General features: G+C 39.6%; 1 protein-coding gene across 1 annotated transcript; it reads right to left on the minus strand.

Annotated features, from left to right (window-relative positions):
* Positions 1-1,601: 1,601 nt before the first annotated feature.
* TMEM213 (transmembrane protein 213) lies at positions 1,602-6,564 on the minus strand. The gene is made up of 3 exons (XM_026692987.2): positions 6,443-6,564; positions 3,137-3,172; positions 1,602-2,600 (listed from the first exon to the last, which is right to left on the minus strand). The coding sequence occupies exons 1-3, from the start codon at positions 6,513-6,515 to the stop codon at positions 2,440-2,442; spliced, it is 270 nt and encodes an 89-aa protein (XP_026548772.1). The 5' UTR covers positions 6,516-6,564; the 3' UTR covers positions 1,602-2,439.
* Positions 6,565-13,208: the final 6,644 nt, after the last annotated feature.

Below are 13,208 nucleotides of genomic sequence, written 5' to 3' on the forward strand. Positions count from 1 at the left end.
AGTAAAGCTACAATCTTTTAACCTAATTGTCTATGGCAAGGGTGTCAAACTCACACCGACACGTCATGTGACGTATCACAACTCCCCCCCCCCCCCTTTGCTAAACTGGGAGTGAGTGTGGTCAGTGTGTGACACATCCGGCCCACAGACCACAAGTTTAACACCCCTGGGCTATGGTCATCCAGGTCATCCAGTTCATGGTTGTCCCAGAGGTGCTTTTTCAAGAGGCACCTGGACTTTCTGGTAAAACATCTTCAAAGAAAAACAAGAAAGTCCAGGTGCCTCTTGAAAAAGAATCTTTGGGACTCCTAACCTAATATGCCTGGTAATTCTAGGATTATAGCTATCCTCAAACTTTTTGCCACTGCCCATCCAATTTGGGACTATGCAGTCCCTTGTTTTCAACTTTTCTTTGGAATGTGCTGCCCCCTCTCTGGAAAGTCATGGTGCTACTGTCAAAATTCTTCCTTGTACACATACACACTCCTTCTCCAGTTGCACAGTCCATCATAGGAAGACCTTATCTTACCTTGATTATTGACAGTGCCTCATCATGCTATGGGTGTGGGCAAATTCCCCGTGTAGAAAAACACTGAAGATTTTAATCATGTTTTTAAAACAATATGAAATGGTACACCTAAATGTAAAAATCAGGTTTCAACAAAAAAAAAATCCATCATTAGAGCAAAATGTTATTTACTGAGGTAGGTGAGTATCACACTTCTGATTTCCTACTGGAGTATCATAGTTTCCCTAATTTCAACAAAAAGGGTTTACCAAGTTCATCCTGGAAGAAGCCTTAAAAAAAATTGTAATCCATGTGTTTCTTTCTCAAATTCTCTCTTCTATTTCTCACTTACTACCTTGAAAACTGTCAATTTTAAAATTCAGGGCAACTAGATGGTTTTTGAAAAGGAAGACAAGAATAAAATAGAACTGCTTAACTCTTTCTGTTCCTCCCTCAAGCTGGAAAAGGGAAGGTAGAGAAAGGCAAATCATGTGCAAATAGCCAGTTTGACCCAGTGGTTAAGGCACCAGGTTAGAATAGCAATAGCACTTAGACTTATATACCGCTTTGTAGTGCTTTACAGTCCTCTCTAAGCAGTTTACAGAGTCAGCATACTGCCCCCTTCAATTCGTGTCCTCATTTTACCAACCTTGGAAAGATGGAAGACTGAATAAACCTTCAGCTGGTTAGAATCGAACTGCTGGCAGTTGACAGAGTTAGTGAAAATACTGAATTCTAACTAGTGTGCCATCATGACTGGGAGAAACCGGGAGACTGAGTTGTTTTAGATATGAAAAGTGGCTGGATAATTTTGGACCTATCACTATCTCTCAGCCCAGCTCACCACATAGGAGTTGTGGGTAAAATAGGAGGAAGGACTATTAGGTATATTTGCTGCCTTGAGTTAGTTATAAAAATAAAGGTGGATTATAAATAAATAAGAAGAACATGAAAAAGGACACACTTCCGATCATACAAGCACAGCCATTAACTTGAACATTTTGATCCTTCCTGCAGACACAAACATTAAAATGTGGCAACAACTTTCAAGATGCTTTAGAGGTGATACACAAACTTAAGACTGCTACCCATGGCTGGCTGCAGAGGCTGGTGCATTTATTGATAAACAACCATGAGCTACCACACTGTCACAGAAAAGAAGAGATATACAGTATAACCATTCTTTATTACATATGACAACTCTCTTAAACATCCTTCCTGGCTTTTTAGGACTATTTTACACATGCCACAGGTTTCATAACATAATGGAAAGACACAGGGTTATTAAACAGCATTCACAGTAGGGCCATTGAGAAATGAGGTGGAAGAGAACAGAAACACAATTTGGTTGTTTTGGAAGCACCTTGTTTCAGTGTTGACTATACTACAGTGTTGATATTTCCCAGAACTGAAAACATTAGGTTCCCCAGCAAGCTCTGACTAGTTTATATCATCCCTGGCTCAGATCCAGAAAGGGAAAAAGAAAATAAAAGCGGAAAAGCTACAAGCTTTGATTCCAATCATGACCCTGACAAATTATCACCATCTGTGTCAGCTGAAGGAAATGTCAGCTAGCTGACTCTTAAGCCACTTAAGAAAGAGGATAAATGGTCCTTTCAGTGATAGCTGTTCAATTCACAACCAGAAAAAAAGAATCCCAAGGAAGTGCACATTCTTGCTTCATAGGACTGCAAATATTTCTGTAAACTAGAGCAGTGGTTCTCTTATCCAGTGTTGCCCAATCGAGAGCAGGATTAAAACCATAATCTTCTTTGTGGGCATCATACTTAGGTCATTTTGGTAGAAAGCACCAATGTCCTTATTTTACACTTCAGCAGTTGAATAGTCTGGGTTATTTTCTCCATCCAACTGCCTCACAAAAGGCATCAAGAAGCAGAAGTGTGGGTTGGTTTTATTTAACATCGTGCTGCCTAATATTTGGATTCGTCAGGCCTGAGCTTGGTCATTTTATCAATGCAGAAGATGATAAGGGTGAGAAACCAGAGACTCCAGCCAACCGCTGCAGCAATCCAACCGTACCCATCCATACCATTCTGGCAACAGGTGGTTGCTTCAGAGCAGAATTCAGGATCTGAGGCACAGAAAGAGAAAGGTGTTTTCTCTATCTTTATTATTGTATATCAGAGGTTCAAAGCACATGCCTTCAATCACCATCACACTAATAATACCCCAGAGACTTTGCAAAATTCCAAATTAATTTTTTAAAGTTTCTTTAAATTACTGAAATCCGTTTTTAATGGTTCCGCTTAGAAAACCAGGGTCTTAGTAGCTAAGATTTTGTGACATTTTGACAAGCTCTGTCTGCAATTAGTTCAGTGATTTATCAAAACCCACAGAACTGATTTGAGCAGCAAATTCTGATTTGGTTAATTTTAATTAAATGCCATGTGAATGTAGCCAAACTAGAGCCATCCAGTAGGGTGGGACCAGAACTCTTTGTCTCCAACCCATGAGGAGACAGTGGGTTACCCCAACATTATCTGCATGACATTAAACAGGTTGGAGAACTTCCCAAAAGAATTACCAAAAATTCTTCCCAAATTTTCCTGACTTAGAAACTTGCATTTCAAAAATATGCCTCCTTCCAGCATCACTGTGAATACTTACGAGAACATGAAAAATTGGTAGATCCTACTTCCATCTCTAGAAGAAGAAGAAAGAACAAAATTGAGTTTGAAGGTATCTTTCTAGAGGAAACTCAACTTGTAAATCCACATCCTCAACTTTGGAAACACTTTAGTGAACATTTATTGTTAAGAAGGTATTACTGTTTCTAATTTCATGGTGTTCCCCACCAGACAGTTAAAATATATTGCACTGATCATTGATATTATTTATATAACACTTTAAATTATATTTCTTTTCTAATCCCTAAAATGATTCTGCAAGAGAAATCATCAGCTGCCTGGCCTGTTTAAAGATGAGAAGAAAGAAGAGAGAGGGTGGAGGATGGGGATAGGCAGGCAGGAAAGAGTCCCACAGGTTGGTATTATAGGCTTAAATTCCCAGCCAGCACTAACATTTATGTAAGACCATACATTAGGCATAGAAAATCTTTTGATTGCTGTAGCTAACTTTATCATTTGGGGAGATTTTGAAGGTTGCATTAGGTAAGATAAGAATGAAAATAGGTGGAGCTGCGATTTTTAAGTTCTTATTTTCTTGGGAGTTTTTGGGTTTCCCTTTTTCTTTTACCATGTTATTTTTACATTGGGAAGTAACAGATAACAGATAATCAGAGTTGGAAGGGACCTTGTAGGTCATCTAGTCCAAACCCCTCCCCCGTCCAAGCGGGAGACCCTACACCATTTCTGACAAATGGCAGTCCAATCTCTTCTTGAAAGTCTCAAGTGATGGCGCTCCCACAACTTCCGAGGGCAAGCTGTTCCATTGGTTGATTGTTCTCACTGTCAGAAAGTTTGTCCTTATTTCTGGGTTAAATCTCTCCTTGTTCAGTTTCCATCCATTATTCCTTGTCTGACCTAAAGGCACTTTAGAAAATAGATTGACCCCTTCCTCTCTGTGGCAGCCTCTCAAATATTGGAAGACCACTATCATGTCTCCCCTGGTCCTTCTCTTTACTAGACTAGCCATGCCCAGTTCTTGTAACAGTTTGTTGTATGTTTTAGCCTCCAGTCCCCTAATCATCCTGGTTGCTCTTCTCTGTACTTTTTCTAGAGTTTCAACACCTTTTTTATAATGTAGTGAACAAAACTAGATGCAATAGTCTAGGTGTGGTCTTAGTAAGGCTTTATAGAGTGTTATTAGTACCTCACTTGATCTTGATTGTATCCCTCTGTTAATACAACTTAGGATTGCATTAGCTTTTTTGGCTGCTGCTGCACACTGCTGGCTCGTATTTAGCTGGTTGTCCGCTAAGACTCCAGGATCCTTCCCATAGTTACTGCTGTTGTATTAAGTACACAAAAGTCTGTTTCCTTTGCCAAATGGCAAGAGACATCCCACCAGTTGTTAGCAATGGTGGTTAAAAGTGGCTTCAGGACTATCAGAAAGCAACATATTTGGGCCCAGATTGTTCACCTCAGGCTAAATGATATAGGATCATACCATGCAGGGCTGTATGGTGCTCCAGATTCAAGAGGGGAGGGGAAATTTGTGCAGATGTGGTATTCAGCAGGTTCTGACCAGTTCTGGAGAAGAGTAGCAGAAATTTTGAGTAGTTCGGAGAACCAGCAAATACCACCTCTGACTGACCCTACGCCATCTATTCTCTGCCTCCCAAGTCCCAGCTGATTGGCTGGGTCGTCTTTTGTTGCCCTGCACAGGAGAACAGAGCTGGAAAGCAGGTTAGTGGGGTGGGGAGGGAATGGGATTTTGTAACAACCTTCCCCCCAGGAGTGGGGAGGGAATGGGGATTTTGCTGTATCCTTCCCCTGCCATGCCCAACAAGCCACGCCCACAGAACCGGTAGTAAAAAAAAATTGAATCCCAAATTTTTGAATTTGTGTATATGTGCATGTTTCACCAGTCTACAATTCCTTAAACAAAATTGGACTTGAAAAATCAGACCTGACACTGAAATAGAATGGTGAACTCAGAAAAAGATGTAGCTTGTTTAAAAAGAGTTGCCAACAGAGCAGACTCCAAATCACCTTTTCTTTCTGAATCTAGGTCATCCTATATCACTAATACAAGGGTGTTTATGGCAAATTGTACATTTTAATGGCCTTTTAGGTTAGTGAAACACTTTTCCTTCTTCTACCTTACCTAATTTCATCAGCACTGGCTGGCTGGCTGAGATTTTTCTCTTTACGTTTTCCTTCAACCTGCTATCTGAACAAAACCTAGCAAAAACATTCTTCAGACAAAGCACACAGCTTGCCACTGAGCTAGAATTCCATTATATTTTACAGAGTTTTGATGTCATTCCTTCCTTTTCATTAACAAATGCCTCCCACAGAATGAAGTTCTTAAATTCTTTTGCAGCCAACTGTAAACAGTATTTTTAGTACTATATCTAAGATCAAACTTTTGCACCTCGCTGTTCCAATTGAAATATATTTTGCTCTTTATGAACTAAAAATATCAGAAAGAATGACCTAGTCCAAAAACAACTTCTTCTTCCCTTTCCCTTCCTCCTCCTCCCCCCTCCTTTTAAGTCTTCTCCTTCTCCTTCTTTTAAGTCTTTGGGTTTCATATTTCCATAATAATGGAGGTTGTCTTTTTCACTTAAGAGATCTCGGTATTGCATCTTCTTTTTCTGTTCAGGTATGGCTGCAAATGAAGGCAGCATTCATGGGAATCTTCAGCTGTTGAATTACTATTTTAATCATTCATTTGCTTAGGAGGTATATCAGATCTACCTTCCTTAGAATTGTGATTATTTAAAAATCAATGAAATAAATAACCTATGTATTTTTCGTAGCAGCTCCCTATCATCACTTGCTATCCAGTACACCTTTCTTTTCCTTTCTTCCCTGGCTTTTCCTATCCCAGGAATGTGATCCAACACACTACTCTGAATTAATCTTTTTTCTCCATTACTTGCATGTCTACTGCCAATCCTCAATTTTATGATACGAATCAAGAGTATAGCCTCTTTTGCTCTCAACATTTTCCCTTCACAGTCAAGAGAAAAAACATTGCTGAGTAGATTCCCTTAGCTGACCCAATATGAATTTTCTTCAGAATGAAAATGTAATACTTTTCTCCCTTAGAAGCTGTTTTTTCAAATTAATATTTGCAACACTGAACAGCTAGAAATAACTGTAAGACAAAATTCACTAAGAGAAAGGGGAAAAAAAAACCCAACAGCACATTTCTAAACATAGCACAGTTATTTTGTAAACATCTCTCCCAAACTCTTATTTCCAAATGTTCTAATTGTGCCATATTCATGCTAATCTCCTAACCGCAGTGTTAACTATGATAAATCATGAGACAATTGGTCACCTTTTGAAAATGCGTTCTGGCAAGCTGAAGAGAGCAAAAGAATAGAGAAGGCAATACAGTTCAATGCCTCCATCTCAGGATTTGGGATTCCAGCAGCAACTGTTGTCCTAATGAGTCTCAAAGCTACCAACATCAACCAGCAATAAAAGGGAAGGATCCAATGCAAAGTCAAGTGTTGAATCCAGATCTGTGGGTGGAGTTAATTCCTGCTATGCTTGGACACCTTGAGTTCACCAGTAGCCAAACAGTTTAATTCAAGCAAAAGCTCCTCTGAGGCTGGGCAAGACTTACAAGGAAGTCTTGCAGGAAAGTTAATAACAAACAGAAGATTCACATTTGCAGCAGTTCTATTTCCACAGGTTGATTTGGTTTTTTAAGGACACGTTGCATTCGTGTTGTATAAATTAAAAGGGTCTTCAAACTTCACAAGTTTAAGACTTGTGGACCTCAACTCCCATAATTCCTGAGCTAACATGACTGGAAGAGGAATTCTGGGTGTCCACAAGACCCCTGGCATATAAGAAGGAAGGAAGGAACTGGGTTTGGATGTTTTTAAAAGAGGAGGCCAATTATCTTGGCCTCCCTAACACAGGGAAAGGGCCCCAATTTAGCATATGAAATTATCACATGGGTTATATTTTTTATTTACCACAACAATGTTAGTCAATTTTAAAGCTATCCCAAACTATTTTTCCATACATTCCTGATTATTGGACCACTAACTTCAATCAAGAAAAATTGCCATAGCTAAGAGGCAGCAAGAAGATAAAATAAATAAATAAACTTTTTGCCTCTGGCAGTTTAGCATTTCAGAAAGATCCTGATGGGGTATTACCTACTAGCTACGTTTAGACACCATCCTTCATTGAATTGACCAATGACTGTGCTTGCTTGATATATTGCAAATCAAATTATGCGGTTGTAAGTGTGAATCAGTGGTGGGATTCAAATTTCTTTACTACCGGTTCTGTAGGCATGGCTTGTGGTTGTGGCAGGGGAAGGATACTGTAAACTCTCCAGTCAGAGGTAGTATTTGCCGGTTCTCCGAACTACTCAAAATTTCCGCTACCAGTTCTCCAGAACTGGTCAGAACCTGCTGAATGCCACCTCTGGTGCGAATCCAGCTTAATTTATGGTGTTTTTTTTTCCAGAAGCTAGGAAAATAAAAAGACAAATTGAAACCACATGATTATAGGATGCGGCCACCAGTTGTAAAGGAAAACTGATTGTCAAACACCTGAAGTATGGCAATAGCAGGGTGGGAAGGGGAACGGTTGTAAATTCAAATCTAGGTCACAACTGACTTTTTTTTTGGAAGCCATCATTAATTTGAACCATCGTTAAGTGAATGGTCATAAATCAAGTAGTATAGGTAGTCCTCAACTTACAACAGTAATATGATCAAAATTCAGATGTTTGGCAACTGGTTCATATTTATGATGGTTGCAGTGTAGTGTCCTGGGATCACGTGGTCACCTCTTGCGACCTTCTGATGAGCAGTCAATGGGGAAGCCAGATTCATTTAACAACCATGTTACTAACTTAATTTCAGTGATTCACTTAACAACAGTGGCCAGAAAAGTCATAAAATGGGGCAAAACTCACTGAACAAATGTTTCACTTAACAACAGAATTGTTGGGCTCAGTTGTGGCCATAAGTTGAGGACCACACATACCTTCTGTGTCATGTTTTGTTTTTCCAAGTATGAATCCAATTTGCTTACATTACATGAGCAAATATTTAACTGTAAATCAAGGCAGAAGAACAAGAACATGTAAATCTAGCTTTTTACCTAATCAAGATTGCTTTAGGTTTCAAAATTTACAATGCTTATGACAGCCTCCACCTGACTCCAGTGGGCTATTCTTGTTAGATCTGCCTTATTGTTTGTTGATATTATGGCTGGATGAGGATGGTTTGTTCTCCCTTTTCCATGCATGACACAGCCGTCGTATTTACACAGCAGTCAAATAGCTCATTGAACACCACAAAATAACATTCTTCTTTCAAGCCATGATCCCTTGATTCTTGAACTTGTTTTCCAAATATCCTCCTGTTTTTAATGTACACATGTGCACATTTCTATTTGCAAGAAATAGAAATATTTGAAACATTGGGTTTCATCAAAATTCAAAATACAGATTCCAATGTATATTTCTATTTTTTCTTCTGATTATATTGACTTTTCTCTAGATTTTGCACCTGAATAGTAATATACTCTGCACATTGCCAAAATGGAGAAGGAGGAAGAAGAGGAGAGCATCTTCTAAAGAACTAAAGAGTGGTATCAGTTTGCCTGATTTTAGATGAAAAATTAGAAGCAATAATAAGATTAAGAAAACTATATCCCCCCAATCTGATTATCTCTTGATTTGTTGAACTTCAGTTCCCACCATCACTTAGGACCCACTTGAACATTGGATGGGAAGCAAAATAAATTGCCTTAATTTCTTTCTCCAACTCTTGAGTGAAACAGCAGGTAGTCCTCAACCACAATTGAGCCCAAAATTTCTGTTGCTAAGTAAGACATTTGTTAAATGAGTTTTGCCCCATTTTATGACATTTCTCGCCACAGTTGTTAAGTGAATAGCTGTAGTTGATATGTTAGTAACCTTGTTGTTAAGTGAATCTGGCTTCCCCGTTGGCTTTGCTGGTCAGAAGATTGCAATCACATGACCTTGGGACATAGCAATGGTCTTAAGCGATGGTGGGATTCAAATATTTTTACCACCAGTTTGGTGAGCATGGCTTGGTGGGCGCGTTTTGCACACCTGCACACACTTTGCATGCAGAGGCATTTGTGCAGGTGCAGAGGCATTCTAACTCACCTCCTGCAAGCCTGCACTCTCCCGGTCGCTTCAGCAGCTGCCGCACAGCACTCTCCTGTACCGCCAAAGCAGCTGCGCTTTAAATTCAGCGGATAAAGGTAAGTATGGGAGCTTGGGTGGGTGGGTGAGCCCAACAGCAGAGTGGCAAAGAGAACTGGTTTGGTCTCCGCTGCTCATCGCTGCTACCGGCTGGGCCAAACCGGTAGAATACCGCCCCTGGTCTTAAGTATAAAGCAGTTGGCAAGCATCTGAATTTGGATCACATGTCATGGAGGTGCTGCAAAGGTTGTAACTGTGAAAAACCGTCATAAGTCCCTTTTTTCAGTGCCGTTGTAACTTTGAACGGTCTCTAAATGAACTGCTGTAAGTTGAGGACTACTTCAGTGGCAGTATGGTTTTTTGGTTTTTTTTGGAGATTTTTAATAAACTTTATTTACAAGAATTAAAAACATACAAATTTTAAAAATGCAAAACCAATAGTGTATACATAACACATTCCTCTTTACATTTGATATCGAATTTGATACATCCTAATAGTCATTACTGATACTTCTGACATTTCCATTTACTATCGCATCTTAATCACTAAACAACTCACAATACTCTACTAATCTTCTCGTTGGTTTATAACTATTTATTAATTAATAACACATTCATAGTTTTTAGATAATAAATAGAAAGATATAATGAATATATAATGATAATAATAGTAATGTAGGAGAAAAGAGGATTTAACACCTTTGTTATTTTTATACATTTCATATAGACAGCTCAATATAATTTGTTTCTTGGGTTCATTTATTGTAAAGAGAAAACACACAAAACACTGGTGGTATGTTACCGGTTCAGACTGGTTCACCCGAAGCGGTAGTAAAAAAAAAAAGGCCTCCCATGATCAGCTGAGAAGAGGAAAAAAATCCTCAGCTGAGAGGAGAGAGAAGAGAAAAGGGCAGGATCGGCCCTACCTCCTGCCCCTGTGCTTTTCTCTTCTTTATCATCTCAGATGATTGGCGCTGCAGGCCTCAGCTGATGTGAGGAAAGCTGCATGCACGTGGTAGGTGGACGTGCGTTAAGTGCGTACGCATGCACGCATGATCACCGAATCAGTAGTGGAACAGTAGGATCCCACTGCTGGACTACTTGTATATTGTTTTAGCTGTACCTAAACTAGTGGCCACAGTATGTAAAATCAGTTGCATATTGTTACCCTTTAGATAAGAACTAGTCAGATGACCTGGAGTGGATAGGAGCTGTGCGGCATTTATTGGCTGCACCCCTTCATCCAAGGTGGGTCCTCCTTGCACATTCTTGTCTACAAATGTCCAAAGGGAGAGTCATAATCTCATGTTGGTGGTTACAGTCATGCAATCAAAGCCCACAGGGAGTTCTTGACTTATGAACACAATTGAGCCCAACATTTCCATTGCTGAACAAGACAGTTTGCCAGATGAACCATGCTCTGTTTTATGGCCTTTTTATGGCCTGCAGTTGTCCCAAAGGTGGTTTTTCAGGAGGCAACAAGAGTTTCTTGGTTTTTTTTCTTTAAAGACGTTTCACTTCTCATCCAAGAAGCTTCTTCAGCTCTGACTGGATGGTGGGGAATGGAAGGATTTATATTCCTTGCAGACAGCTGGTCATTTGCATCCTTTTAGTCGTTGAAGCACTTGGAGGTTTATCTGTGTCCTCAGGGTCAGCTGATTCGTGCTCCTGGTTCCTATAGTCTGCAATTTTTTTCTCTGGAAATCTATTCCTACGCTTATACCATTCAAATACCGTTCATCCCAAACTGTAACATCTTCAAAGAAAAAAAACAAGAAAGTCCAGTTGCCTTCTGAAAAAGCACCTTTGGGATAACCATGACCTGGATGACTGAGAATCACTGAACCATGGCGGCACAGTGAAGTGCAGTACTGCAGGCTACTTCTGCTGACTGCCAGCTGACTGCAATTTGGCAGTTCAACTCTCACCAGGCTCCAGGTTGACTCAGCCTTCCATCCTTCCAAGGTGGGTAAAATGAGGACCCAGATTGTTGGGGGCAATATGCTGACTCTGTAAACCACTTAAAGAGGGCTGTAAAGCACTGTAAAGTGATGCATAAGTGCTATTGCTGCCTCTACAAACTTTTCCCTGCAGTTCTTCACTTGGGCTCATTCATTAGACATGCCAACAGACATGGGAGGCAAAAAGGTTGATGGTTCTCTCCAATTGAGCACACAGACAGATTCTGCAAGCACAAAGCAATGATACATTGCCATTTCCGACCTGGCACATAACTGCTCTGAAATAGGATTTCTCATCCATTGATCTGCCTCTTATCGTATAGGGTGATGCTGAAATTGCTTGCAGTTGTAAGCCCTTGGTTATCTTGTCACAGATGAGCATCCCAAGATTAGGAAACCTCTGTAACCCATTGTCTCTCCCATCTTTTTCTGTCTTGCTGTACAACTGATAAACACCTTTCCCTGAAACCTCTAATCTGACCCTGGAAGGGAGGGGATGTTTCTTTTAAAAATGGCTTGAAAGAGCACAACAAAGAACATTGGGAGGGAGACATTTCTTTTAGTTTTCTACAGATTGAACTTATTTCTTTCTCTCGTGTATCTAATTTAGCACCTTACGCTGAAGAAGTGTGAAGTGGATCTGCTGATTTTAAATGACTAAATTATATGCTTCTATAGGTAGCTTCTGACTTCTTCAGAACTGAGAAGTGGTTAATGTTTCTCCTAGGGACCATTTCCTCCTGATATAAATTACTTTGTAAAAATCTCCTGAATGCATTTTAGATCTGTATGTTTTACTTCCTGTAGTTTTAGATTTCTTCCTAATTGTGGCTTCGCTCCTTAGAGATGCCAAAAATGAAAGATATTTGATTGCCATATTATGGTCTTGGTTTCTTCTCTGATCCAACCATTAGCATCACATTTTAGTACAGGCAGCAATATATTCTTGGATACTTCTATCTGCATTGGTTAGGCTTCTTAACCTGTTGCTTTGATTCTTTGTCCTAGTTTAATTACAGCAAAAAAAATGGTGTATTACAGAACAAAAACATCAATTTTTAGTCAGCCTTCAATTAACTTCACATTTCAGTAAGAATAGAATAATAGAGTTGTAAGGGACCTTGGAGGTCTTCTAATCCAACCCCTACTTAGGCAGGAAACCCTACACCACTTCAGACAAATGGTTATCCAGCATCTTTTAAAAAACTTCCAGTGTTGGAGCACTCACAACTTCTGAAGGCAAGTCATTCCACAGATTAATTGTTCTAACTGTCAAGAAATTTCTCCTTAGTTCTAAGTTGCTTGTCTCCTTGCTTAGTTTCTACCCATTGCTTCTTGTCCTGCCTTCAGGTGCTTTGGAGAATAGCTTGACTCCCTCTTCTTTGTGGCAGCCCCTGAGATATTGGAACACTGCTATCATGTCACCCCTAGTCCTTCTTTTCATCAAACTAGACATACCCAGTTCTAGCAACCATTCTTTATATGTTTTAGGTAGACCAAGAAATGAGCAGAAAGGATATTTAGCCTTTTAAGAATAGCTTAAATGTTAAGAATAACGTTTAACAAGGGATGTGTGTCTGTGAGAGAGAAAATTTGGGGGGTGAGGGTTAACCCTAACTCTTAACCAGTGAACCAAGTGTAGGGTTTACAAAAACTCCAGACAGCTCATTTTTAGAGTGAAGGTAAATAAAAATATTGGATGGCTGCAATTTAGAATATAAATAATTGTAATCCAGCATAGCAGGTTCTGCTATCTCCCAAAGAGATAGCACTCCCTTGAAATCTCCACTCCCTTGAAATCAAGCTGACCAATATCGTAAAAATCAACATGCATTTAGGAACATTGCATTTAAAATCTATGGAAGAGCTAAATTAAACTTAGTCCTCAAATTGGGTAGGAAGAAACGTACATTGAACACAAATATATGGACTGGATT

This window comes from Notechis scutatus, chromosome 6, assembly GCF_049901735.1.
Source record: "Notechis scutatus isolate UNSWTSFEM ecotype Mainland chromosome 6, rNotScu1.2, whole genome shotgun sequence".
In the NCBI taxonomy this organism is placed as follows: domain Eukaryota; kingdom Metazoa; phylum Chordata; class Lepidosauria; order Squamata; family Elapidae; genus Notechis; species Notechis scutatus.

Bases quoted from the DNA above. Each gene is read 5' to 3' on its own strand.
- TMEM213 (XM_026692987.2), bottom strand. From the start codon at position 6,515: ATGGAGGCATTGAACTGTATTGCCTTCTCTATTCTTTTGCTCTCTTCA. The intron at 3,173-6,442 runs GTGACCAATTGT...TTCTTCTTCTAG, and splicing joins CCAGAACGCATTTTCAAAAG to AGATGGAAGTAGGATCTACC. The intron at 2,601-3,136 runs GTAAGTATTCAC...TCTGTGCCTCAG, and splicing joins TACCAATTTTTCATGTTCTC to ATCCTGAATTCTGCTCTGAA.